The sequence below is a fragment of the Passer domesticus genome, chromosome 5 (genome assembly GCF_036417665.1).
Source record: "Passer domesticus isolate bPasDom1 chromosome 5, bPasDom1.hap1, whole genome shotgun sequence".
NCBI classification, from domain to species: domain Eukaryota; kingdom Metazoa; phylum Chordata; class Aves; order Passeriformes; family Passeridae; genus Passer; species Passer domesticus.
The window spans coordinates 7213245-7240069 of NC_087478.1; the positions used below are offsets into that span (position 1 = coordinate 7213245).

The 26825-nt window shown below is 41.1% G+C and overlaps 1 protein-coding gene, 1 long non-coding RNA gene and 1 pseudogene across 5 annotated transcripts in view; 2 read left to right on the plus strand and 1 right to left on the minus strand.

Moving 5' to 3' along the window:
- SEMA3D (semaphorin 3D) overlaps window positions 1–26825 on the plus strand; it is a 135754-nt gene that overhangs the window by 27501 nt on the left and 81428 nt on the right. For 3 of the 4 annotated variants that reach the window (XM_064421856.1, XM_064421858.1, XM_064421855.1), the window contains exon 2: window positions 16313–16503. In XM_064421856.1, the coding sequence (XP_064277926.1) occupies window positions 16389–16503 (115 nt within the window). In that variant the 5' untranslated portion in view covers window positions 16313–16388. Of the gene's footprint in view, window positions 1–10311; window positions 10367–16312; window positions 16504–26825 lie in introns of those variants that run through there. The other variant, XM_064421857.1, reaches the window with a different exon arrangement.
- On the minus strand, window positions 10626–11864 carry LOC135301617 (uncharacterized). The gene is made up of 2 exons (XR_010363391.1): window positions 11781–11864; window positions 10626–11692 (listed from the first exon to the last, which is right to left on the minus strand). It is a non-coding gene; the product is annotated as an uncharacterized LOC135301617 (long non-coding RNA).
- Window positions 23903–26338, plus strand: LOC135301615 (inositol 1,4,5-trisphosphate receptor-interacting protein-like 1; annotated as a pseudogene).

Here is a 26825-nt window from a genome sequence, read left to right on the forward strand (position 1 = left end):
ATACAAAATAAAATAATGAGGTAACGTGTAATGCAGCTAATGTTGAAACAGTTGAATGATCATCACAACTAAATCAGAATTTTCCTTTTTTATTGCCCAATAGGAGCTACTTTCTGGCTAATATTATGAACGTGGTGGTGTATGTGGGGAAATTAATACATTATCACATTGTGCTGTTGGTATTGGAAGTGGTTCTTCACACATTGGGTAGCAGACATATAAACTTGTTTGCCAGATGGTGTTGCAGATGCAAGAATTTTACAAGGGCTCAGAGGGATACTGGACAAGTACTTGAAAGTGATATCTACTTGGGGGTTGCAAAATAGACAGGCCACAATAGGCTCAGGAAATCTCCTGAGCTGAAAATAGATTGAGAGGAGGGGGAGCACCAAGAGTAGGGAAATATCATATATAAATGTTCTATAATTATTCTTCTTGCTGTTGAAAAGAGACTACTAGACTGGATGAGCCTTCAGTCTTGCCATTACAAACATTTTTATATTCTTATTTAAGTAACAAGTTGTTGTGTGAGAGGATTTTTCTGGAACAGGAAATGAATATTGAAGGTGGAGAAAACCCAGAGCTCGTGAAGTGTAGAAAATTAGTAATATGTTTCGTGATCCTTATTGCTAAGGAAAGAAAACTGGGAGACAACTTGAATGCTGAAAGATCAGATGTGATTACTTTCTCAGTTACTAACTGCATGGGTTTGCACTCTTGCCTTTTTAGCTTTTATATTTCAGCTGACATGACCGTGAGGAATTAATTGTTTTGTGGTGATTTCTACTGATAGTTCTCCAGGTACATATAGAAGGCATTTTCTGGTCTAGCTCCGATGTCCTGCATCCTACATGCTTCTTTCTAAACCTGTAGCAGAACTTAAGTTCCATAACTTGCACTATAGTACACATACACTATTAATAAAGAAAAAACTGGCTGTAGCACTATGTCTGCTAAAGATATTCTTCTTTTTCAGAAAGCAGATCCTTATGTGGAACAGTTCAAAGAGGCATGGTCAGGTTATAGTTCATGGGTCAGTTTAGTGACTCATGATATTGAAATTTATTATGCACATAAGGCATTTATTTTAATCTTGTTTTTTCATTTGTCTCATCCTTCGTTGGGGTTGGCCTTGCATGCTGGATTCTTATCTTTTTATTGTTTTGTGATTTTTAATGTCCTCACAAGCACTTCTGAAAAACCAGAGTGTGGCTGAGATTCCTTTAAAGAAACAGAGATGCCAGGGTTTGAGTGGGCTTTTTGGATTCACTCACTCTGCATGTCCTGACTACCCAAGCTGGGTTATAACTTGTAAAAGTCAGTAGAAACAGCTGACTTTCTTATTATCCATAAGATTTAAATTTGCATCTGGCAGACTTGTTGCCAAAGAAGTTTACAAAAAAAGTTACACTTATCATTGTTTGTATTGCTGTTTTTAATATTATTAGGATTAATGATGGTGGTGAAAATTATAACTGTTCTTACTCCCGAAATTGCTCTGCTTGATATTAAGAAGACCCAAACTCTGCTGCGGTGGTTTCTTTTGCATATTTTAATGTTTCGATAGATAATATCAGCTACAGACTTTGATCAGCTGTCTGAAGTTACTGCTTGCTGATCATTAGCATGACTACAACCCATAAGCTTATAGATACTCTGAAACCATTCAAGAATAAGTTTGTGAGAAGGTATTTTTCCAGAAAGTCCGTCTGTAGGAAAACCTGCTTTTTGCATCCTCCCAGTATATTAGTGGCGTGAGGCAATAGCAATTTAACAATAATTTTCATGGTGTAAGTTATGAGTCATCTTTGTTCTTTTGAGGTGATGTTTTCAGTGTTTTCTTTTTTTTTCCATTAATGGTACTTCTCTCACCATCTGTCTTAGTCAATTACTCAAGATCTCTAGAATAACACAACACATAGTTTGCATGTATGTCTTTGTGTTCTTCTTGGGGTCCAGAGAAATGTGACTATCCTGAGTTTCCTAGAAAGGGAGTTATGAGACCTCAGCCTGCACTGCACATTACACAGAGAGAATCTGTAATGAGCTCTTTCTGTGCTTCAGGAGGAGCACAAAGCAGCTGGAGTTGGACTAAGGGTCCAGACAGCTGAGCTCAGGGGGATGGAGGATGGTCAGCACTACAGAGAAAATGTTCGATAGCTTGTCAATTCATGACCCTGAGGTCTGAGAGGCTTCCATTCCCTCAGACAAATGCTGATCCCCATTAATATGAATGGTTGAACTTCATTTGACATCAGTCAGTCCTGGGTCTGAGTGCAAGTACATTATTCCCCATTCCATTAATGCAAGTCACATACCCCATCTAGGCAGACAAGGGAAATAGAATTTTCAGTAGTCATTGTTGTTTTGCTTTGCAGTACTGTGTGGAGGTGGTCAATTCCTCATGCTTGATTATCTTCAAGATATTTGTTGCATTTTATACAGTTCATCTGCAAACTTGTACTTGCTTCTTAAAAGTGGTATGCTGTATCATGTAGCCCATTTGACTGGGTAGAAAGAAGCATGTCATGTTTAAGATAGTGACACTAATAATTAGCTGTTGGTATCTAATTCCACTTCTTTTTTCACTTCAGTTCCTCCCAGAATATGTAGTGGGTACATTTAGCATCAGCTTCCCCAGCAGAAATAGTAGGGACACATTTCCTTTAGTTGTGTGTAGTAGTACTAGTATGTACTAGTAGTACTAGTATGTACTAGTTACTGTATATTTTAAGTTGAATGTATGAAAGGTATTATATAAGTTTTGAAAACTACATTAGTGGTGTTTTATTCTTCTCTAGGCACAGGAATTTTGATTTTGTATTGTGATTTAAATAGATGGTAACTAGAAATCAAGGCTTTAGTTGCTTAATTGGTTGTCGTATATTAGAGGGGTGGTTACCATTTAGTTTGCTAAAGGACCCAAAGACTCACGTTCCTTTTGAACACATTATATCTAGTTTTTCTGATTATTTATTCATAGTAGTTTGGTTTCTGCAATTCCTTGTGAGGAAGTTGCCCTTCACAGGATCTGTCTATGTAAGGTTGTTGTATAATGCATGCTCATTTGCTTAGTTATATTTGTAAGCTCCAGCTGTGCCCATCACTTGCTAAATCTGTCATTGAAGGATTTTGTTTTAAATTCTGCCTGGCTTTGTTTTCAGATGTCTGTGAATTCCTTCCTGTGTTTGAGTCACAGCTGTGAAAAGAGAAATCTCCCTCTTTAATTCAAGGGGTCAGTGGTTTAAAAGCACTAAAGCCTGGTGGGGAATGGCTTAAGGAACGTAGTTAATCATGGTGATCCCAAGGCTTCATAAACTTACACAAGGCTCATCTGACAGGAAGAGTCCTGGATATCTTCAAGCCCTGGTTTCTTTGAGGAGTAGCTATTTTACCAGGGGATGGAATCCTCTGTGGAGCAGGCACCTGTGGTGGGACTTTGCCACCTGCTCAGCCATGGCTATAGAAACACGGCTTAATCTTCTCCACCACATTTCTTTTTCTAGCTAAGCCAGCATGGAGCCCAATTCCTTTCCAGTAATTCCCCCCCCCCCCCCCCCCCCAACGTTGAGGAGTATTTATTGTGGTAAGTAGAATGGCTTCCACTTCTTGGTGCCACTGGTAGATAATAGACTGGCAGGAAGGAGTTGCTGGTCTGGATAGAAAAGAGAGGTCAGCCGGGAAAACACAAATGGTCTTTGTGTGCTGGGTGAGCAGAAATCATTGGTGTGGTTTGGGTGTCAGCAGTTCATCCTGTGGCATTTTTCACCCAGCTTCTTCAAACTCCAGTGGGGGAATCATGGAAGAAATCCCCTTCTTGTCTCACCAGTGCAGACAAAACCCTTATTTCACATACTGTGTTAATAATTTTGACTCTCAGTTCTGTGCTTAGTCTTCATGGGATGGGCAAACCAGGACCATGTGGGGTAACTGTACCTGGAAGCTGTGAGATACTGAATTAGGTGATACAGCTAATGCAGTGCCTGCACCTATGCTGTGTGTACTCCACTTGTCCTATGCACACATTGCTATTCTGGATACAGGGGTTTATTATCTGCTTATGAGTCAGTTCTTGAATTGCTTCAGCCTTTGGACAGTTTCATAAAAGAAAAGTGATCCTGTTTGCAGTCAGATTTTAATAGTAAAGTAGTTACTTTGTAAGCAGCTCAGGTAGACACCGTCCTTATCAGAAGAGTCTTTAGGAAGATAAGATCACTAGAGAGTAGAAAAAGTCATTTGATGGCTTTCAGACATCCAAGTTTAAGTGGAAGGGTGTTGAATGTTGAGCAAGACCTTCAGTGTGTTATTCAGTTCAGTTATTCCTTTGTCCATTAACTGATAAAGGAAATAGTAAAAAAATTAGGGCTGAGGGAGACATGAGGAAGTCATATGGTTTATTTAGAATTTCAAAGGATGGATAACTTCAGCTTTGGATTAGGTTGCTTAGACCTATTTCCAGTCAAGCTTAAAATGTCTGCAAAGATAGAGAATCCACCTTTTCTGAGTTCCTGTTGCAGTGTTGGCAATCCTTTTAGGGGATGAAACCTCAGAACTCCCTCAAGATTGCGATTGCCTTATCATCTTAGGGTACAAATGACTATTGAGGAAAAGGAAATGAGAAGTGATGTTTTGCATCCTACCTTTTTAATATTGGTCTTCTGGTTATGGAAATGAATTGGTTAATCATCTAAAAATCTTTCCTTTTTTTCAATGAAATACTGATTCATCCTTGCACACTGTGTCCTCACTTTGTCCTCATAAGACAAAGGAAAGTTATTGTGATTTTAAACTAAAGTGGAAGTATTTCTTTGTTGAATGAATTAGGTGCTGCCTGAATTCTTGGTTTCTTTTTCAGTATGGCTGTTTTAGATTCCAGGAACTGTCATGATAACACCCTTCACAAAACAGCCTAAAAATAGACCAGCAAAACAACTATTGCACCAAATATAAATTGATTTCTTCTGTGACACAAACAGAAAGTTTTTTGTAGGTCTGAGTAGATAGCAGCATGTTGTAACCCTTGAAAATGGTAAAACTGATGATGAGAGGACACAGGACTGTTAAAGCTTTGATAACCTGCTGTCTGAACCCACACTGGCAGTGTGTTTTTCCTTACGCAGCTCTGTGAAGTTCTTTATAGAAAATGAAACTGTGATGCTTGTAATTTTCTGCAGTTTGCACAAGCGCTTAAATTTAACAAATAAAACACTGGAAGAGGTGATATGTGAGCTATGGATCTCCCTGCAGGAGTTACAAGTCTGGTGTCCCTGTGGAGAAGGTTGGCTGTGTGACTAGGGGGATGTGGGTACTGGTCCTGACTGCTAGTGTGACCTTATCCAAGGGATGTCATCTCCTGTGGCAGCATTAAAAGAAATCCAGTTAACTCATAATGACAAGAATAGAGGGTAGAGACTAGAGACATTAAAGCTTTTAAACTGCTTGGATGCTGTGATGATGAATACCTGAGGGGAAACCCATCAAGAGGAATAGGTCCCCATTGAGCCAGTGACTTGTGTAAGCTCACAAGTGGGATTTTTTTATAAAGGCTCTGCTGATTCTCTGTCACATATACTCCAAATTTAAATGAAATCAAATGTTTAAAAAAACAGGAAGAAAGCAAATGTGTTCAGCCTAACAATAAAATAACTGGGTTATTGGGCCAACAGAGATCAGTGGTCTGCAGTATACACATTCATATGTGTATCACTTTACACTTTGGCTGTACAAAATGTTGATCCAAAATTAGTTGGACAATGGATTAAAAAAAACCCTTCTCCAATAGACTTCAGGAATATAGTAATGAATTATTAAATCAATTTGTTGGAAGTGGAAATTAAGATCCTTCCGGCATGTCTTGCCCTGTAGTGCAGTTTATACATTAAATCCTGCAGATTGTGCTGTAGAGAGTTCACTGACAGTGCATCAAATAATGAGGCCATACGTTGATGAAAGGAATTTTAGGAAAATATGCCAGTGGATATACAGCAAACACATTTGATCAAAGCCCAGCTGCCATATGAAGTACACATTTTTTAACCATTGCTAAACTGTATTAGCCTGAATTCTTTTGAAAGTTATGATTTGACTTTTACACAGCTGACAATAAACTAAATAGTACTGGCAGTTAAGGAAACATCTTATCAGGACTTGTAAAATAGAAATAATAAAAGAAAATGTTTAATTATATTAAGATGCCAGCTACAACATGCAGTTGCCTCTACTTAACATTTGTAACATTCTGTTTTTCTCTGAGAGTCTCACAGACTTTAGATACAGCTGTGAGTGCCTGCAAGCATTTACACAAAATTACAAACTATTTGGCAATACATTAATGCTTACATCAGATAATCTAGCTACAAATTTTAGTACAATAAAACATTGGCTGTGAAATGAAATTTACATTTTAAATATTTATGTAAATGTAAATCTTAGTTGCTTTATTTCTTTCTGCTTTGGGGAGGGTTTTTTAGGGTTTTGGTTGAGTTTTTGATTTAGTAGGGTCTCTTGGGCTGTGATAGTGTGCATGATCTGCACAGAGTTGGCTGCCTGGTGATGCCTCAGATGTGTGTATGGCTGAAATGCATAACATATTGCTGTATAGTGTTCAATTAATGGAGCCACACAGCACTAGGAGCTGGCTGAGGTCTGGATTGCTTGGATCAAGGACATAAGAGCCCCACCTGCTCACGTCTGTAGCTGCATCCATGCAGACACTCACTGGCTGTTCCTTTTCAGAGTGTGCACACACTGTTACCCACCTTGCTGCTGTATTATGCAGAGCTGTAAGTCTGGACTTGATATATCATAGATATCACCAGAGTGCTGCACTACCTTCCCATCAATATGGGTTTTTCACAAATTCACAAAAGTCATGGTAGGGCGAGTTCAAGTGACTAATGAGTAGAATACCCCATTGCCACCAGTTACTGGTAATGCCCAAAAAAATCAGGCAGGTCAGGCTTCTGGTCCATGCTAGAGGTCTGGTGCTTCATTCCTGCATATGTTGGAAGGTCTCCTATGAAAGGAAATAACAGAGAACGGTTTTTCCATAGCAAAACACTGGCAGGAATTCCTGGAGGTGAAAATGAGACTGTAATCCTTCCTTTGTGTTGGCCAATGTAGGTTTATGTTTCTTCCAGCAGAGAATGGTGGTTGCAGGGTCAGTGGTTTAGGTGGCTTGACAGTGCTGCCTGGGGTTAATTCAGGCTGCAGCAGGACAAATGCAGTCTTCTAGAGTTCAAATGCTCAGGCAGGTCTCCACAAAATGAGCATTTATTTTCTCTGATGGGCCATCGTGACATTTTTCTGGCTTTCCAGTGTTTTCTCAAGAGCAGGCCAATCTGTTCCACAGGCAAAGCTTCCTGCAAGTGTTGTCTCCCTGTCTCCTTCACTCAGAGCTGAGCCAAACCACCCCAAGTGCTGCAGGTGGTGACAGACATTTCAGAGGAAAATTCTCTGTCTCTCTTTGAAACCCTTCAGACGTCACAGTACTTGGCAGAAAATGGTTTTCCATCTAGTCTACCTTTTCATTAATGTCTCTAGGAATTTTCATGCTACTGCCTTTTTCTTTTCTTGGATACCAGAGTTACAAAACTCATCTTAGAATCACTTTTCATAGCGTTAGTGGTTTTTTTGGTCTGCTGGGGAAACATGCTGTACTTAAAATAATGTAACACTGAGGTTTGGCTTAGGGCTCCTTTTGATTCTTATGTGTTGCTAAATCATGCCTTACACTGCTTTCTTCTTTGGCTTGTGTTTGGGTTTTGTTGTTCGGTTGCCTTTTTTTTTTTTTTTTTTTGGATGATCAGACTTGTACGACATTCTCACGTCCTTCTAAATAAAGAGCCTGTGGAAAGCTGTTATTATGGACGTAATACCTGAAGTCATAGTTCCTTCCCCAAAGAAAACAAGAGGAAACAAGAGGAAAAAGAACCCATAAGAGATACATATGCATCTAACTTTAGAATGAAAGGCATGTTGATATTTTTGTGCAAAGATCCCAGCTTCACATCTGACTGGTAGGACATTTTATTTATGTGCCTACCTCCTTTTGGAAATGTCATTTTCAGATGACAAATTGCTTTCCATCCCATCCATTTTCTTGAACAATAGATACTGTGTTTGAGAAACAGAGTATAGAATGTAAAAAGCTATGAGTCTGGCTATTTTTTGGGGGGTTTTTGGGTGGGCTTTTTTCTATTTGGTTGGTTTTTTTATGGAGGACACACTGTATACAAATAATTAGGATTAGAGAATAGCATTTGATTTATCATCAGTCTTGGATTTATGTGTTACATGTCCAAAAGATATAATGCTACAGATAAAATTTCTCAGAATCACCGTTTGTAATGATACATAACATGTCTATGTGCATGGTTGTCTATCTGCCACCTTCTGAAAAGATTACTTCTGTGTCTGTGTGAAATCTTTGGGTGTAATCCTGACCTTACTGACATTGACCTGAAAAATATCCTTATATCTTTTGAGGATGAAGTGCTCATTTCCTATGTGTATAATTTTCGGTGCCCAGCAGTAAATTTCATGGTCAGATAAGCTATTCAGAGCAATGTGACATAGACCATTCTCTAAAGTTTCTACCATTTCTACCAGTGTTTATCTCCAAACAGACTACATGCCTATTGGAAATGCTTCCACCAGTAGATTCCCTTCAGAAAGATGCTGAAAAGTATGAAAAAGTAATCAAGATAAAGGAGTTTCTTCCTTCTTTCTCTCATTTCACTTCCTTAGTCACCATTTTTAATTGAGCTTGAGTTCATCTCAACAAAAATCTAGTGTAATTCTCAAATATATTTTCTCTCTCTATTGGAGAGCTTTATTTATTATCAGATGGTTCTTTGCAGTAAGATTTTTTTGCTGACTCTGTTCCCTCAATTGCATCCTCATTGTCTCTCAGACCCTTCATTTTTCTTTGCTCTATTTGGTTTTTCTTAAGTGGGAATCACAGCAGTTATTTTTCTTGCCAAGTTATTGGTGTTGAATGGATGGTGTGTAAATCCTGTGAGGAGCTCAGTAAAAGTTAAAGCCTTTATGGTTTTGCAAAACTCTTTGTAAGCTGGGTTATGCTTCTTAGGAGTCTTTGCTAATTGTTTGGGTATTTAACAGTAATGAAGACTGCTCTATGGCAAAACCTCATCTAAACCAGGTACACTAAGCCCAGTGATTTAAGCAACACAAAATGAAAAAAAACCAAACAATCAAAACAACACTTACTGCAGGCTCACATAATGGTTTTTTTTTTGATTGTACCATTGTCTTTTTATTCATTAATTTCTTCTCCTGTTGGGAATTGAGGTAATGCTGATCTGGGGTTTGTGTGAAAAGCAGTAGTTTTCTGAATCCTGAAAGAGAACATTTTCTGGACCATAAACAGCATAAAATCTACTTAATAAGTAGGAGAATAGTGATAAATGATACTGTTTACCAGTTCTTGGATGGAGTTAGCTTTAACTGAGATTTCACAATGAAGAGAAAAGCATCTTCTGCCAAATAATAAACAGACCATCTAAGGGGTACAAGAACATAGTTTCATTGTGCTCTGGATAAATGTCATCTTTGTTATCGAAGAACTAAGTTAAGAATGTTAAGTAAGTCTAAAGATGTAATTTTGTTTTTAGTCTATTTGATTCTCTTAAGTTACTAATCTGAGCCATGTATACTTACAGTTTTCCATCTTATTAACAAAGACAATTCAATATTCAGCTCATGATTATAGTACAGTTTTGAACCACACAGTAGACAATCACAATGATTTTACTTTTGGAATTTGTATGATAATTTCAAGGTGAGATATCTACATAATGCATTGAACACACATATCTGTATACTTGTAGGTAAAATAATATGCTTTAAATTTGTGTGCATATATATTTTCTACTTATAATAGTAGAAAATAATCTATCTAAATAAATATATATTTATTTATGTCTTAGTAAAGAGATGATAAAGATATAATGTACATTTCAATAAATATGAATTGGAGGTGGGGTAATTTTTATTTATTACAGAATCACAGAAACACAGAATCATGAGGTTGAAAGAGACTTCTAAGATCATCGAGTCCAACCTATGCCCTAACACCTCAAGTAGACTATACCACCAAGTGCCATGTCCAGTCTTTTTTCAAACACATTCACTGATGGTGATTCTACCACCTCCTTGGGAAGAGCATTCCAGTACTTTATTATTCGTTCAGTGAAAGAATAATTTTTTTCCTACTATCCAACCTATATCTTCCCTGACCTAGCTTGAGACTGTGTCCTCTTGTTCTGTCAGTTGCTGCCCAGTGGAAGAGACTGACCCCAGCCTGTCTACAGCCTCCCTTCAGGAAGTTGTAGAGAGCAATAAGGTCACCTCTAAGCCTCCTCTTCTCCAGGCTAAACAACCCCAGCTCCTTCAAATGTTCCTCATATATCGTGGTAGTTTCCAGTTGGGCTGATGCCCAGTGGGGTGCTGAGGCTGGGATAGCTCAGTGGAGGCTCAGCACAGCAGCCTAAGCAAGCTATAGTGATTTTCAGCTCTTAGTGATTATCAGCTCAGGGATTTCAGCTCTTTAGCTTGCTAGGTGCCACAGAAGCAGATGCAGGGAGAGAGAGGAGAAGGCCGTGTGAGGTTCTGCAGGATTCTTTATTAGGGTCTTCCGCGAAGGTTCTCAGGGACAGCTCTTCTGCCGAACCAGGCAGAATCAGGGGTTTTTATACTCTACAGGAGTTTTGGAAATTGTCCAATAGTAAAGGTCAAGGAAAAGTGACCTATAGGCTTACAGAGAGATAAGGAGGGTCTGAAAGGCGGAAGAGAGGGGCTTCTAAGGTCCGGTCATGATGACTTGGCATTTCCTGGCTCAGGCTTCTGACCTCCAAGGAGGCCTTGCAGGCCCTGGGCCTGCTACACTCATAGGGCTTGTGTTCCAAGCCCCTCACCAGCCTTGTTGCCCTCTTCTGGATGTGCTTAAGCATCTCAACATCCTTCCTAAACTGAGGGCCCCAGAACTGGACACAGCACTCCAGGTGTGCCCTCACCAGCACCGAGTACAGGGGAAGAATGACTTCCCTGCTCCTGCTGGCCATGCAATTCCTAATGCAGGCCAGGATGCCATTGGCCTTCTTGGCCACCAAGGCACATTTTTGGCTCATATTCAACCGGCTGTCAACCAGCACCCCCAGGTCCCTTTCCTGAGCACTGTCCAGCCACACTGTCCCCATCTTGTAATGGCGTAGGGGATTTTTGTGGCCAAAATGTAGAACATGGCACTTAGACTTATTAAACTTCATGCCCTTGGACTCTGCCCATCCATCCAACTGATCTAAGTCTCTCTGCAGACCCCTCCTTCCTTCCAATAGATCAACACACGCTCCCAGCTTAGTGTCATCTGCAAATTTACTAATGAAAGACTTCATGCCCTCATTCATGTCATTTATAAAAATATTAAATAGAACTGGTCCCAGTACAGACCCCTGAGGGACACCACTGGTGACTGGCTGCCAGCTGGATGCGGCACCATTCACCATCACTCTCTGGGCCCGGCCATCCAGCCAGTTCCTAACCCAGCAAAGAGTGCTCCTGTCCAAGCCGTGGGCTTCTCCAGGAGTATGCTGTGGGAGACAGTGCCAAAGGCCTTACTGAAGTCTAAATAGACAACATTCACAGCCTTTCCTGCGTCCACCAGGAGGGTCACCTGGTTATACAAAAAGACCAGACCTTGTTGGCCTTCCCCTTAGTTCTTACCCATAGGGACTCAACTTCATCGTCATTAGTTTCAATACCTATGACATCCAAAACCTCCCTAATATAAAGGGCCACCCCTCCACCTCTTCTCCCTTTTCTGTCTCTTCTGAAGAGCTTGTAGCCATCCAGTGCAATGCTCCAACTATGTGAGTCATCCCAGCATGTTTCTGTGACGGTGACTGCATCATAGTTCTACTATTGCATCATGGCCTCCAGCTCCTCCTGTTTGTTACCTCATGCTACATTCATTGGTATGCATGCACCTCAGCTGGGCCACTGATTTTCTCCCCTAACACAGTCTTACCATCCTTGTACCTGCTTCCAGACAGCCCAGATACATCCCCTTCCCCCTTCAGACCTAGTTTAAAGGTCTGCCAGTTCATGATCTAAAAACCTTTTGTCCTTAACAGAGAGATGTATCCCATCTGATTCCAGTAGAGCAAGTGCTGTAAAAGTGGCCCATATTCTTGTAGTTGATTAGTTTTAAATCATTACAAGATAATTTAAAGATTTTTTAAAAAAGATCTTTTTTTTAAAGATATTTTAAAATAAATATGTTTGTCTGCAAGGGTACTCATGCTATTTTGTTGATTTCTGGAAGGGACATATTTTGCTCTCTTCTGACTCCATAGACCAAAATAAAATAAAACCCCAAGATGTCAAACAAGAATAGATGAGAAGAAGAAAGAAAAGCTCTTGCATCAGTGATAAAAATTACATATTGAAGCTACATGGCCTAGGCGACTTACTCATTAGGTTTATAATGAATTTGTAAGCTCATAGTGACTAAGTTGCTCTAGATTTTCAGTGGTCACAATTTGCAACATTGGTATTAGATTCACTACAACTGAGCCATAACTCTTTATTGGAATATAAAATTCTGAATTTTAAAATGGCCTTGGAAAACTAGTGCTGGAAACAGGTTTGAAATTATCCTCCAATTCCATAAAGGCTTTTTTTAACAGAATTAACCGAGAGTTTCATGAATACTGTTTAAAAAGCGTGTTTGCAGATGGGTCACAGTCGTTTCAGCTCTGGACTTCGTGACGCCAGGGGAAGTCGGAAACTACACAGTATTTGTGAATGCAAGATTTTGCATTTAGATAGGTTTGAGCTGAACTATCTGAAAAAGCTCCCATAAGCACAGAGCCCCTTACTGTCTGTGTGTTTGAGAAGGCTGAAGAGCTCTGTTTATTGCCACAAAGGGCCTGGAATAAATTATGTTTAGCAAATTGGCTCCAGGTTTTCTTGTTTCAGACAGTAGCTTCGGAGCAATCTGTTTTATAGTCTCCACTAGATGTGACCGATTGTGGGGAGGTGACACCTCGTTTTAGGGATGTGACATGGCACTTGTGCCAGTCAGATCTGGCCCCTCTCTCTGTCAGGATGGCAATGCACGTGCAGCTCCACTTTCTGTCTTCTGGCACTTTAACCCACAGCCCAATCCCAATTTATGGGCCCCGCTGGGAGGTCTGAGCAGGATGGAGCCAGGCTTTCCGCCCCTCTCAGCCTTGTGCCTCCCGCCCCTACGTGGGGCAAATAAAAGCTCCTTTATTCCACTGGAAATGCCCCCGTTTCAGCGAGGTGTATGCATGGCTTCCTTCCCTGGTCGGTCTTGCAGGTGATAATTAACACAGTGCAGTGCTATTTCCTAGCTGAAGCCAAGGTGGAAAAGCAGCTTTAGCCTCAGCGTTTTTCTTTTCAGACTCTTTTTCCTCATTTATTTTGGATCTGTTCATGGTGAGGAAGTTTTAGAAGGTGTTGGTCCTTAGCTGAAGTATCAAAGAACTAAACAAACCAGTAAGTTTTCCTGCTCTGACCAAATTTGTCTTAGTTTTGAGGGGAGGAAGGAACAGGGGACGCAAATTTGCTTTTAGGTTTTATGTTTTATTTCTGTTCCTGGGACTGTTTGCTTCTGATCAGTGTGACTGTGGGTCTTTTCAGTGCAGGACACTGATTGAGATTGCATGTGTTACAGAGAGGAAGGATATTTCCTAAAGATTAATGGCAAGTTAGTTGGCCTGAAGTTCGTTAACCTGAGCTAGACTGCTGGAAGGATTCTGTGTGGAAGCTGGAATTGTATTAGAGGATCATCATAAACTAAAAATATATGTGACAATCTGACCAGATTGCAATGAATCTAAAGACAGGACAGGGTTGGCTCAAGCTCACAGCCCAGCTGCCTCCAGTGTAAACTAACCGCCTTGTGAAAGCAAATGGTTTTTCACAGACATTATTCAAATAAAAGGGAAAAGGGAAAAAAAAAATACCAAAAAACCCTGAAGGTTCCCATTAGCAAAAAAAGCCTAGATGAAAAAGTGAGGTTGTGAGCTATGGCCAAAGGCCCGAGTTTGGTGCTGATTCTCAATCAATTCAGCAAGTGACAGTGCATTGACACAACTAGTTTTTTAGTCAAATTAGTCTTGATTCTTCATAGTAATTTGCCTTAAGAAAATGAGTCCCAAATCCTTTGGTGAATTCCCTGTTGGCTGAGGCCCAGGCCTTCAGGCTATGACTTCTCAACATACTTGCAGTGAGCCTGGCTCCTACTTAATTGATTCTTTTTGAAGTATGGTTTGTCACTATCATCCTGCTGAAGATGAACAGGGCTGGTGTCTCATCTTCATATATTCTTTCTCGTCCTCCCCTCCCCTTGTTTTCCCCTTCTTCCCCCTAAATAGATTTCTTAAAGGCAGTTTAACCCTACGATACTCTAATCCACATCAGTCCTTTGAGGTCCACCCTCAAATAGATGTATTGGCACAGAAGTAAAGGCTTTCTCTTTGGATCTCATACTGTAATAAAGGGAAGGGAAAGATGAAGCAGGCATTTCATGTTTGTCTGTCTTCTCTCCATGTCATCTCATGAACATGCACTCCCCTTGGCCAAGACCAGTGCATTCATGCACAATGTGAGTGTTGAAGAGGGGACTGAGAAGAAAGAAGCTCAGTGTTCTGCAAAAGAAGCTATGCTTTGGGCATTTTACAAATTATTTCCCTCTTCGTCTTTCACCATCATGCTCTTCTTGCACACTTCCTTGCCTTTTACTATTGACAGAAGGTCTGGAGGCTCAGAAAGCCCACGTTTCATCTGAGAGAGATTTCCTCTGTCAGAGAGAACTGTTTCCATCCTTTCATTCCAGGAAGGATGAGCTGCCTGCATCAGGAGGTGCTGAATTGATTCTGGGTGCTGCTGCAGCTCAGAGTTGCCTGACCCAGTGCTGCAGGAGCTCAAATGCCAGACCAGGGGCCACAAGCTGTGCTGCATCTCTCATGGGCTTGTAAGGAACCTCTCCTTTGATGTCTGTGCAAGTGCTGGCTGATGTGGGCACTAGCATTGCTCTTTTAATCAGGCAGTTCCAGTACCTTTCAGAAAAGAATTTTCATGGCAAGTCATAAGCCATTAATCTCTCGACTAACCATAACATTTCTTTACTCCTCGGTTTTACAGCATTACTCAAACACTGATATTTGTCATTTCACCAGCTGCCTCCCTTGACCTCTAGCATCATGCACTTGCAGGAGGGAAGGATCTGGTCTTACAAGTATTTTCATACTCTGATCTCTGTGATTTATTAACCATCAAGTTTTGCCTTCAGAATTCAAGATGCCATTTAAAATAATTTCATGTGCAAAAGTGGAGTTATTGGGCAAAAGGGATCCTTGATAGCTGGGTACAAAGGATACCAGGATTGCTGTTGCTGTTTTCTTTTCAACTACTGTGCTGTGTGACCTTGAGGAAATAGGTTCACCGCAGCTTTATGGTTCTGTTTTTGCATAGGGAAAATAAGGACAGTGATAATCACTTTCATTTGTAAAACACTTCAAGATTTATGGAATATGAATGACACTTATTAAGTGAAAAGTGCTGCAAAGCTGGCTTAGTTGCACACTGTGATAACAAAATCTCATATCAGCCTGTTGACCCCAGCCTGAAACACTCATTAAAGTTTATAGGACATTTTGGTGGATGAGTTGCAGTTATTCTGCTGGAAATATCATACTGAAAGCACTTTAAAATCCATCATCTGCATTGACTTTTTTTTCTATTAAAACTAAACACAACTGCTTGTTCTATCCAGTTTTCTTAGTTTATTTATGAAAGTTTTGATGGGTATGTACTCATTGTTAACTCTGCTTGTACCCCCATGGCATCTGAGACATTACAGTTCATTCTAGTCATAGCATAAACATAAAATAGCTGTAGTACTGAGATAAAAAGAGTTATAAAACATTAAGCTATCCAGTGGACTGGTATGAACTAACAAGTTGCGTGGTCACTTTTGAATGGCAAATGTTCTTTTTGTGGATAGTGCATTAATTTAATTTGTGCTTGAACTTTAGCTATGCTAGACACTGGTGTTTGAAAAGTTTACATATTTTCCCAATGTCAAAATGTGTAAATTTAGTATTAGAGAAACAAAACATTTTTACTTGTACTGGAGAAAAAAATACTTTTGTAGGAAAGAAATTAAATTAGCTGCTCTTTAAAGATAGGTCTGGCTTGCTTACAGAATTATTATTTATGCAGTAACGCAGGTCTACAGATGTTTTCCTTTTTTTTCTTCCAGATAAAACTTGGGTTGTTTGAAAAGTGGGGAGATATTTCACTGTGGTGCAAAAAAAGATACAGAAGAAGAGAGCAGAATGAGAGCTTCGCAAGTGCCACGTGCCTGCAGCCTGCTGTCTTTAGTGATGCTGTTCCTTCCAGTCACTGGAACATCAAAACAAAATATCCCAAGACTGAAGCTTTCCTATAAAGGTAAACTTTTCAGTATTTTTTTCTGATTGTGTTGCTTTTGTTTTGATGTGATGTTGCCAGCAGTTCATTTGTATTACTTAACAGGAAAGCAGAACACAGTCCCAGAAATACATAATAGAAGCCTTAAGGATGGATGGGATAGTATTAAATTCCTAGGGATAGTATTAAATTCTGGGGAGTTTTTGTCATGTAGAGGCACATGTTTCTGAAATATAATTGTCTTTTTAAACTATTATTTCTGTTTGCTCCAAGAGGATATTAACAGACTACATAAATTAGAGGGGAGCGGTACTTGAAACACTCTGAGGTTCATTGGAGACATTTCCATGTGGTTTGTGGGGATATGTGAGACATGGAGGACATTCACACCTTCCTGGAGCATCAGAGAAAGTCGATAGAGCTGCCTCAAGTGTTTCAAGGGGGCTGACATTTATTTTTGAAATTATTTTTCTATCACTATGTTGGTATGTTAAACTCTTCATGTGTGGTTTTCTTTCTCCTTGCCTGTTTGGATCACAAAAGCATGTTTCTCTATGGAATTTATTAGTCTTGTGTGTAGTTCTTGTTGAGAATGGTACCATCTAAGGGGTTTCAACACAGACATATTTATGTATTAGTGGACAATTTCTAAAAGAAGGTAGATCTCTTGTTGCTTTGAATGCAGAGTACACCTCCATAGGCACAGAGATGTGTCACTGATGCTTGTCTTCTTTAGGAAAAACAAATGCTCTCCAGTTAGTTGTGTTTCAGCTATGTCAGCACCCTGCCCTTATGGGAGCTATTTCTGCTCTGTTTTTCAAACTTATGTCTTCCTATGCGTTGCAGAATTGCACTCAGGATGGTGTGATGGGGCAGGCTGTAAAGCCTTCATCAGGGCTTATGATATGTTTATCATGAGTTTAACACCCAGAGGAATTTATTGGGTAAGCAGAATGACATGCTATTTATTTACAAGCTTCTCTTTTGCTAGATTTGCATGCCACTGTGCATGCTATTCCACTGTGTGTAGATGTGTTTGGATGTGTTTGTGTGAGAGAGACGGAGGAAGCAAGATCAAGGGATCTTGACAACATTTTTATAAATTCAGGAAACAGTTGCACTCATTGAAGCCAATGAATACAGAAACTGAAGGACATGACATGAGTTATGAAAGTTAGCAGTAAAACCCTCCTAACATACAGGCAGCCTTCTCACAGCTAGGCCTTTTGAGATAATTCCCAAAAGCAGCATATACCATATGGCAATGGCATTTATTGTGGATTTGACACTCACGATTAGTGAATTCCTCTCAACTTCAAAAGCAGATAGCCTTTGGCAAAATCTTGATGGATGCATTTGGCAGGTAAAGAGGGGGAGAAAGAAAAATTATTGAGGTCAACACAGGAAAAAAAGAAATGGCTGAAATCTTAGTTTAAAATAGTGGCAGAGACCTGCTGGGAGCTGTTGGGAAAATGCCTGAGCTCGTTTGAAAAGACAATGAGCAGATGATTGATATTTAGGCCCTGACCCAAACTTTTATTAGCAACTTTATAAACCTTTCAGTTTGGCTTGAGGGATACTGTTTCCTGTCCAAACTTATCCACCTATATCCCTGAAGGGGGGGAAAATCAACAACAGATACAGATGCAAAATAGCACATAAATCTTAATTTGGAGAGCTGTGATGGAACTGAAAAGCCAGAAGAAAGAGAATTATGAGAATTTATTTTGTCGTGTCTTATTTTTTTGGGAGGGTGGAAGGTGTGTATTTTTCCACATGGAACAAGAAAATACTCACTGCTGTTTTTTCACACTTAGGTATTGTAAATTATACCAGTATGGCTTATCATAATTAAATCATATTTTTGTTGTTGATAACAGGATGTCAGATGTACTGAATATTTAATAAACTTGTCAGAATTAAATCTACCTTCCTTCCCCCAAGTGTTTCTGACAAAATAATTCCATGGTTTCTGTGAGTAAGATGTAGGATAAATGAACTGTCTTGCCAGTTCTCATAAAATTGTTAGTCATGTCACTGACAAGTCCTGGCATCTCTGTTCTTTGGAATTAGGACTTGAAATATCATGAGGAGGAGGATACAGAGTTCTTTCCCTTCTTTGTGGAAAACAGACGAAAAATGGCAACACCAGGAAGTTCCAAAAACCTTGTCACGTGCGTGTCTTTGAAGGGAAGGTTTCATTCCCTTCCAGGTCCAGTGTGTTTATGGCATAGGCCCATCTTCCCAGAAGAGCTGAGCATTTGCTGGGGCAGGGGAGCTGAAAGTAAGCAAGGTTTTGCTCCACAGTTACTGAATCTCCCAGCTGCATCAGTCAGTGGTGGATGGGGAAGAGAGAGAGGGTGGGGTAGTTAAAGATGCGTCTGTAACTGCAGGAGTGCTTCAAGAAACCACAGCATGTCACAGCTCCTTTGTGTTCAGACAGCAATTAAAATCTTAGACTTTCTCTTAATGCCAGTTACAGGTTTTCATCTTCTCTGGGTTTTCATCTTAAGTGGGAATCTGTGCTGGAAATGCCAAGATATTCCAGTGAGTGATGTGGGGATCAATGCAATGTCATATGATGGATTTCCTTTATTGTGTGCCCCAGTCTAAAAATGTGTTTTAAAAAATCATGCACGTATAAAACTAAAACTACACATAATTCAATTGAAATATGTTGAAATAATACAGAATCAAATTAAGACATTCTCCACCTTTGTTAATACACTATGATCTTTAATCACATATCTTATCCTTTATTCCCACATTTTCCATTAGTTGAAAAATTATCTTCTTCACTTAACTTTTAAATATTGGTTCATGTCATTACTATCTCAGAAATTGTCACTGCTCTTGTGATGTTTTAGGGTGCTCTCACTGCATAGATCTTATTTAATCTATGTATCTTAGATACTTCTACAAGTTTGAGCTGCTTTTATTATTATGTTACAGCTTTAATATATGGAGGAGGTGACAAACTGTCTTCTAATAGAAGATTGCTGTCTTTAGAAAACCAGGGGATAACTTTTGAGTAATATTCCTTATTTTAATACTCTTTGTTTAACACTGCTTTCAGTCTAAGAGAAACAGTGGATATTTATCACTCATTTTTATGCAGCTGGAGATAACCTGTGACCTTCATCCAAACTGCAGAACTCCTCAAGCACAGAAGTGATGTTCAGTATCCTCCTTGTCTGCCTCTTTTAACATCCTCATTCCAACCTCTAGAGCAGATGCAGAAGATTTTCATGTATCAGTCTCATTCATTCATGTAATTTGCAGGAGAGCATCCCTTACTAAAGAATGGAAGGGTCTGTGTCCTAATTTATACATGTTTAATTCATACAGTGTAGATAGTCTTGTTTCTGTCTATCTTCTGAGTAATATTTTTTAATTAATTGAGAGGTACTTACATACATATTTTCTGAGCATTTAAGTTCTACTTTATAAGGAAGAGTAGAGAACAGCCAAACCAGAAGGTTGATTGCCTTCTAAGGAAAAGAAAACAAAAATTGAATGTTTTAAAATTTGTAGCTATCCTAACATTTCCCTGCAGAAATGCAGATTCCTAATTGCAAATGTAACCCCGTTGATTTGATTTCCTTTGCTGCTTTTCATGGACATCCTAGTTAGTATAGTCTTTGTTCTCAGTGAATGCATTCATTTTACAAAAGTGTGCACCCTGGTTTATTGGCTGAGGAGGATGCCTCAGCCCAGATTTGGATGTTGTCACCAGTGACATCCACAAACATACATCATTCCCATGTGGGAATGTGGCCATGCCCCAGAGCAAGCCTTGCTTGCTGTAAACACTTGTGACTTGGTCAGAGGACCCGGAATCCTACATTGTGACACAATACATAGGAATAAGCATGACTGAAGGTAACCTTTGGCTTTTAAAACAGGATTTGCTTAGCACTGCTAAAAACAACTCTGGTAGTAATTTAAATCTAATACACAAGAGCATTATTCTCAGCTGATTTGGTTTTCTCCACATTGAATGAATTAAGATGCAGTCTCACACCCACTGAAGTCATGGCAAGTGTTTGGCCACTGAAGTAAACTGAAGCAAGATCAAAATCACACTCTTCACCTTTTTCATCTTACAGAAGTAAACTAAAGACAGGCAGATCTTTCTCTTTTGCTGAAGGATGACAGTGCCAAATCATCAGCTCCACATGGAAATTAGCCACGTTTAAGGATTGTTTAGTTTCATGCAGTGGTTTGCACACAGGATTTTCTTCCCCCTAAGAGTGATCCATTCTTTAAACATGGTGAAAAAGCAAACAGAGAGCATTTTGGTGCCAGGAATTCTTTTGAAAATGTGACTGGATGAGTACACTTGCTTAATGTTCAAAAATGGTCCTTTGAACATGCTACTTTACAATGTCAGGCATTCTTTTCTCTACATTGTTTTTGCTTTAAACCTGTTACATTTTATAAATTATGAGATGCTTGACTGTTGCATCAGAGCAGTTAGTTTGTTAAGTTTCAGTACAGCTGGCTTATTTCCATGTCATGCATCATTTAATTATCCATATAAAACATAGTTAAAACTGTACAGCTCCTTGAACCTCACTTAAACTGTCTGTGACACTGCAGTAATCCCAGTACCCTGATGGGATGTTGTGCAACTATGACTGGTTGGAATGTGGATATATAAGAGAGCCTAGAAATGAGTTTGCATCTTGCAGCTGTGCTTGTTCTGTTGGAAGAGAAAGTAAAACTAGAAAAAACCCTGCTCCTCTGGTAGTACCAGCAGCTGTAAATCTGAATGCTTATAAAAATCAAGGAAAACGTGGTGACTGAGGAAGTGGTGTTTTCCTCTTGTTTGTTATTTAATTAATTTTTGATGGTTTGTTATTTCTCAGAAAAATCTATCTCAGATTCCTTTGTGAAAAAAACATGAAGTGTTTATGTGAGAGTGAAGATCCTGCTGCTGGAGGATTGTATAGTTACACAAAATACTTTGCCTGCTTTGTCTCAAAAATGCTTTCTGGAGGCAGTGATCATTGAGACTTAAAATATACCCCAGCTTGACAATGGATGGGCACTGCTGTCCATTCAAGGAAAGTCTCTTGTATGTGCAGTAAGCTAAATATAAATCTGAAGGCATTTAGTAATAGGAAAACCAGCAAATTTCTTACAGACATTTTTTTTCTTTTTTTAAGCTAGAGAACTTGAAGGTCAGATCCAACTATATGTTGTATTTTCTGTCATATAATTATCATATATATAATGTCCTGGAGAACAGCTTCCAGTCACTGACATCAACAGTTTACATAGCAGTTGAACTAAGAATAACCTTGGAGAACTGACCCATATCAGCCTCTTAAGTATAAACTGTACTTCACAACAGTTTTTGTGTTTTCATGGTCACAGAAGGGCCTCAATTGGATAAAAGAAGAATTGTGTTCAAAAAATACAGAACTGTTCTGCTGAGTGTTCACTTTATTAAATCTTGGAAAATGAGAGGAAACAAAACTGAAAGAGTGAAGAATTTTTTCTTCCTTGTAGAAAGAAGGATGGGATAACATCAAAACCAGTCTCCTTAGAAGAACGAGAGAAGATACGTGATAAGTGGCATCAGCTTGGAAGATAGTTCAAAACTCTTTGACTGATTTTACTAATGACATCTGTTAAGCAGATCCAATTCAGAGCAGTTTCAGAAATCCCAACATTGTTCTCCTTCTGAGCACTAATGAGAGGGCATGATCTGCCTGACACCAGTGTCTGTCTAGCAGTGGACATCTGTGGTCACTATGCAGGTACTCAAGTCACATCCTGTTTCCCTTTCCTCCCTCCCCATTTCTGCAGTTCTATTTATAGATGAGTTCCCCAAAGAATGGTTGAGGAGTATAATCTCTCCTGTACTCACAGTCCTTTGGAGATAAATACACAAAGAGATAGCAGAAAGAGACAGAAGTTCCTTTATCAGTCAGAGAGATTGGCTAACTCTGTTTGAGGGAGACAATTTAGAAGATGGTGGGAGTGACAGAAGTACATCTTTGCACAAATTTCAAAAACCAGACATTCTACTTTCTCAACAAAATCCTGGTTATACCAGAATTTTGCATGGTGTTGAACCTTAGAGTTTGAGAGCTAAGAGGTTATTGAAGGCACCACAATTTTGTAATTAAACTTTTTGGTCTTTCTAGGATGGTATTAAATCTTCCGCTGCATCATCCAAGCAACCTGGATTTCTTTCAGAAAGATTTATCACTAAATCTGTAACAGGGCATTAGCCTACGTGACATCCTGCCCCAAAAGTAATAAGTATAAATACTAATAATAAAAAATGTCCCCCACCAGTATGAAATAAAAGCCTACACTTGTATACCGAGAACATCCATGGGTCATGTCACCCAAATTTATATTTGACAAGAGTTGTGTGTGAGGACACTTGTGCCTGCTTTGTCAAGGGAAGCTCTGGGGTTCCCAGGTTCCCGAGTGATGGGTCTGCACTTGGTGTCTCTTGGGGCTTTGGGTGCCCAGGGCCATGATGAGTTTCCTGACCGGGCTGGGGACAGCGGGCAGGGCTGGGTGATGCGCTCTGGGTTCTGTGACAGCACCAGGGCCGCGTCACAATGGGGGCAACTATAAAAGGCCACAGCGCGTGCTGCTGCCCCAGTAGAGCCTGGGCGAGCGGTGAGTGCACAGCAGCGAGGAGACAGAGCAGGAGGAGGACTGGGGTGGAGGAGGGCTGGGGCAGAGGCTCCACTACCGGGCCGTGCGTTCTGTCCCCGCACCCAGGGCCCAGCGCCCGGCGGGAGCGCCTTGCTGAGGGCGCGGCGCTTGCTGGGCAGCAGCGGTGCAGGCCTCGCGCCTGCCAGCTGCCAGGGGCCCTCTCCCTCCTGCCGCCACATCCCTGTGGCTGCTGACCCCCATTGTCTGTCTCCATTCCGGCCCCACTGAACCCTTTCTGTGTGTCCTCCTGCGGACCATGGCTTTACTATCATTGATCTTCGTGCTCGTGCAAAGCCTGATCCATCCCCAGCCGGCTGGGGATGGGTTGGATGAGGCCACGCACTGGCGAATGCAGGAGCGTCAGGAGCTGCTGGACCACGAGATGGCTCGGCTGCTGCAGGAGCTGGAGCAGGGGCCCTTGGCCGAGGGCTGGGGAGCCATGCTCTTTGGTGCCCTGCAGCAGTGGCCATTCTGGGCTCTTGCTGGAGTCCTGCTCCTCTTGGGCCTGTGCTTTAGCTGCAGGAGAAGGAGCCATGAGGCCAGCAGCAGCGGCAACATCTTGGGAGACGACGATGGAGAAACAGAAGAGGAAGATGACAATGTTGATTTAGGGGAAGATGGAGAAGACACTGATATGAGTGCAGAGGCTGATTATAGCAGCAGTGGAAGTGACAGAGAAGGCAGTCCTGTGGCTGCAGATGAAGAAGATGATGCCATTTAAGGGAATGGTGACATGAAGGTGAAGGAAGACAGCGATGCTTACTATGACAACGGCCATGACTTAAAGAAAGATGAAAGGTGGAATGATGGGAATGTGCCAGGAGATACTACTGTTGAAGGAACTGAAGGAGAACCTGGCAACATTGCTGAAAATGCAGAAGACCTGGATGAAGTAGATGTAGGAGAAAACAAGGATGTACAGGTTGAGCAAGACAAGGATGCTGGAAAGGAAGAAGGAGATGGAAATGAAGAAAACACCAATGGCGCAAATATGAAGGCAGGCAACAATGAGGATGTAAATGAAGGTGAGTACAACGTAAATAGACGGGAAGAATACACGGATGTGAAGGTGCAGGAAAGCAGTGATGTCAGTGAACAGAGAAGCAGGGATTGCACTGGGCAGGAAGATAGTGGTGAACGTGGGAATGAAGCAGCCCTTAGTGCCTTTGGTGAAAATGAGGAAGAAAATAAGGAAGTTATAGAAGAAGATGGTAATGATAGAAGCAAGGTTGAAGAACAAGGTGATGTGAATGTGGAGGAAAACAAGAAGGAGGATAGAAAAGAAGATGAGCAAGGTAATGTGGCTGCCAGTGAAAAAGAAGACAGTGATGGTGACAAGGAAGAAAGTGGCAGTGGTGGAACTGAAAACGGAGAAGACACCTGAGATGCTGGGAATGAGGGAGCCATCCTTTTTGTGGATTGCATAGAGTGGCCTATGGAGGACCTGGAGAGAGGTTGCTCAGTGACAGCTGAGCTGATGGAGATCTTTAGGCGTGTCTTTGTGGACAGGGTGAGCAATAGTTTCTACCCAGTGCCTCAAGAAGCCATCGGAGTGGGCAGTGCCTTTGAGGGTTGGAGTCCCCGCGAGTGGGATGGGGTGTACCGTGTGCTGGTCCCACTGAATCCCCCACCAGGGCATGCCTTCCACCTAGAGCTGAACAACGCAGGGCAGATGGCAGCAAGGACCTTCAGTGTCCGTGTGGAGCTGGTGTGCACATTTGGGAGGGAGCAGCTGGGCGAGAAGCTGTTGTGCTTCCTGCACCACTCACAGGAAGAGCTGTGGTGTAAGCAGAAGCGCAGCCTCCTGGAGACACTCTGCACCAGCTCTTACCTGGACATGGAGAGGACCTCCCACAAGTTCCACCAAGTTCCACATGGAGCTCGTGGCTCCATGTGCCTCAGTCGTACTCATGGCACTTGGCGTTTCAGCCCTGCAGCCGGTCCAATTCCAGTTAGGCAAAGGCAAGAAGAGCCTGATGGTGGAGATGCTCTTTGGGGTGTGCCAAGGGGACTCTGACATCCTTGTTATCAGCCAGCCCACAGAGGCCCAGAAAGGTGGCTCCATCAACTTTGTGAGCAGTCAGCCTGCCGAGGCCAACATCATCACAAGCACAACGTGGCCTGAGACGTACGCTGTGGCAGAGGCGAAATTCTTCCAGCACATCGCCAGGCAGCTGCCATGTCAGAGCTTGCACCTGAAATGCCTGCAGGTCTTCACCTTCATCCTGAGGGGTACAGGGTTTTCCTGCTCTACCTGGAAGACTGTGGTCATGCACGTGCTGACCACAGTACCGCTGTCCCAGTGGCGCAGGAGGGAATTTGAACGGCGGCTGTGGGACGTCATGGCCTACCTGCACCGCTGCCTACAGTTGGAACGCCTGGAGCACTTTGTGCAAGGCAGTGAGAGGCTTCCTGCAGAGATCAGCTTGCCACCGGCAGCATGAAGGGTTGAGCCACTCAACCTCTTTGAGCACATGGCCCGAGATCCAGCCACCCACAGGGAGGTGATGCAAACATACGGCCAGCTGCAATTTCGCCTCTGGACGATGCTCTCCAGCCACTGAGAGGAGTTCCCTGCACAGAGCTGTGCTGGGGGGGTCGCATCCGATGGCAGCCACGTGAACTCTGCACAATTGTTGCATTTGTCACTGGCAATCCCGAAGCTGCTTTCCTGCTCCTGCGGAAGGAAGATGCTGCAGCACATGGATTCATTGTGCAGACACATCTTGGAGTAGCCTTGTCCTTCACCTTCCAGAAACTGGCTCCACCTGCACATCCTCATGGAAGACTGTGAAGCCGATAGAGGTTGCTTGGAACACCTTGAAGACAGCAACCTGTTAGGATTTTAATGTAGTTATTTAGTTATAGCTGTAGTTCTAGTTGTAGTTATAGCTGTTGTTGTGGCTGTAGCTGTTGTTGTAGCTGTAGCTGTCGTTGTAGCTTTAGCTGTAGCTTTTGTTGTAGTTGTAACTGTAATTGTAGCTTTATTTGTAGTTGTAACTGTAGCTTTAATTAGACTTGTTTATTAGTGTTCCTTCCAGAGGCCCTTTAGTGTAGTCAGTTTTGTAAAATTACCCTTAGTTTTGTAAAATTTATCCTTCTGTAGTGACTTGTCTGTTTTCAAACATATCTGTGTTTGAAAAATTAATAAAAAGAGATGTTTCTCAAATTGCTTGAAATGTGTCATTCTTTCTATTTAATCCTCGTATCTTAGAGGATGTCCTTCCTCTACCCCTATCTGAAATAAAGACTTTTTGCAATCAGAGATGTTGGATATATTAAGTATGTGGTCTCTCAAGAATTCCCATAGAAATGCTCAAAGCTTGAATTAAAAATGCCCTGAAGTGCCTGAAATTATGCAGCAGAGTACTACTGAATTTTTTAGGAATCATTGGGAAAGTTTTCTTTACAGAGTCGCTTCTATACACTCCCGGGGAACAATTCAGTCCAAAAAGAGGAAGACAGAGAAGTCCCTAACTGCAAAACATGTCGTTTAAAACTTCTTTTTTTCTTTTCTCATAACCAAGGTTTTGACACAAAATTGTGATAGCAGAAAGTCATGTTTTCTCTATTCCTGGTTGTCTCTGTCCTTTTGGAGCGGCCCTGCTGATCTGCAAATACAACCTTTTCCACCAGGCCTATGTAATATTTTATAG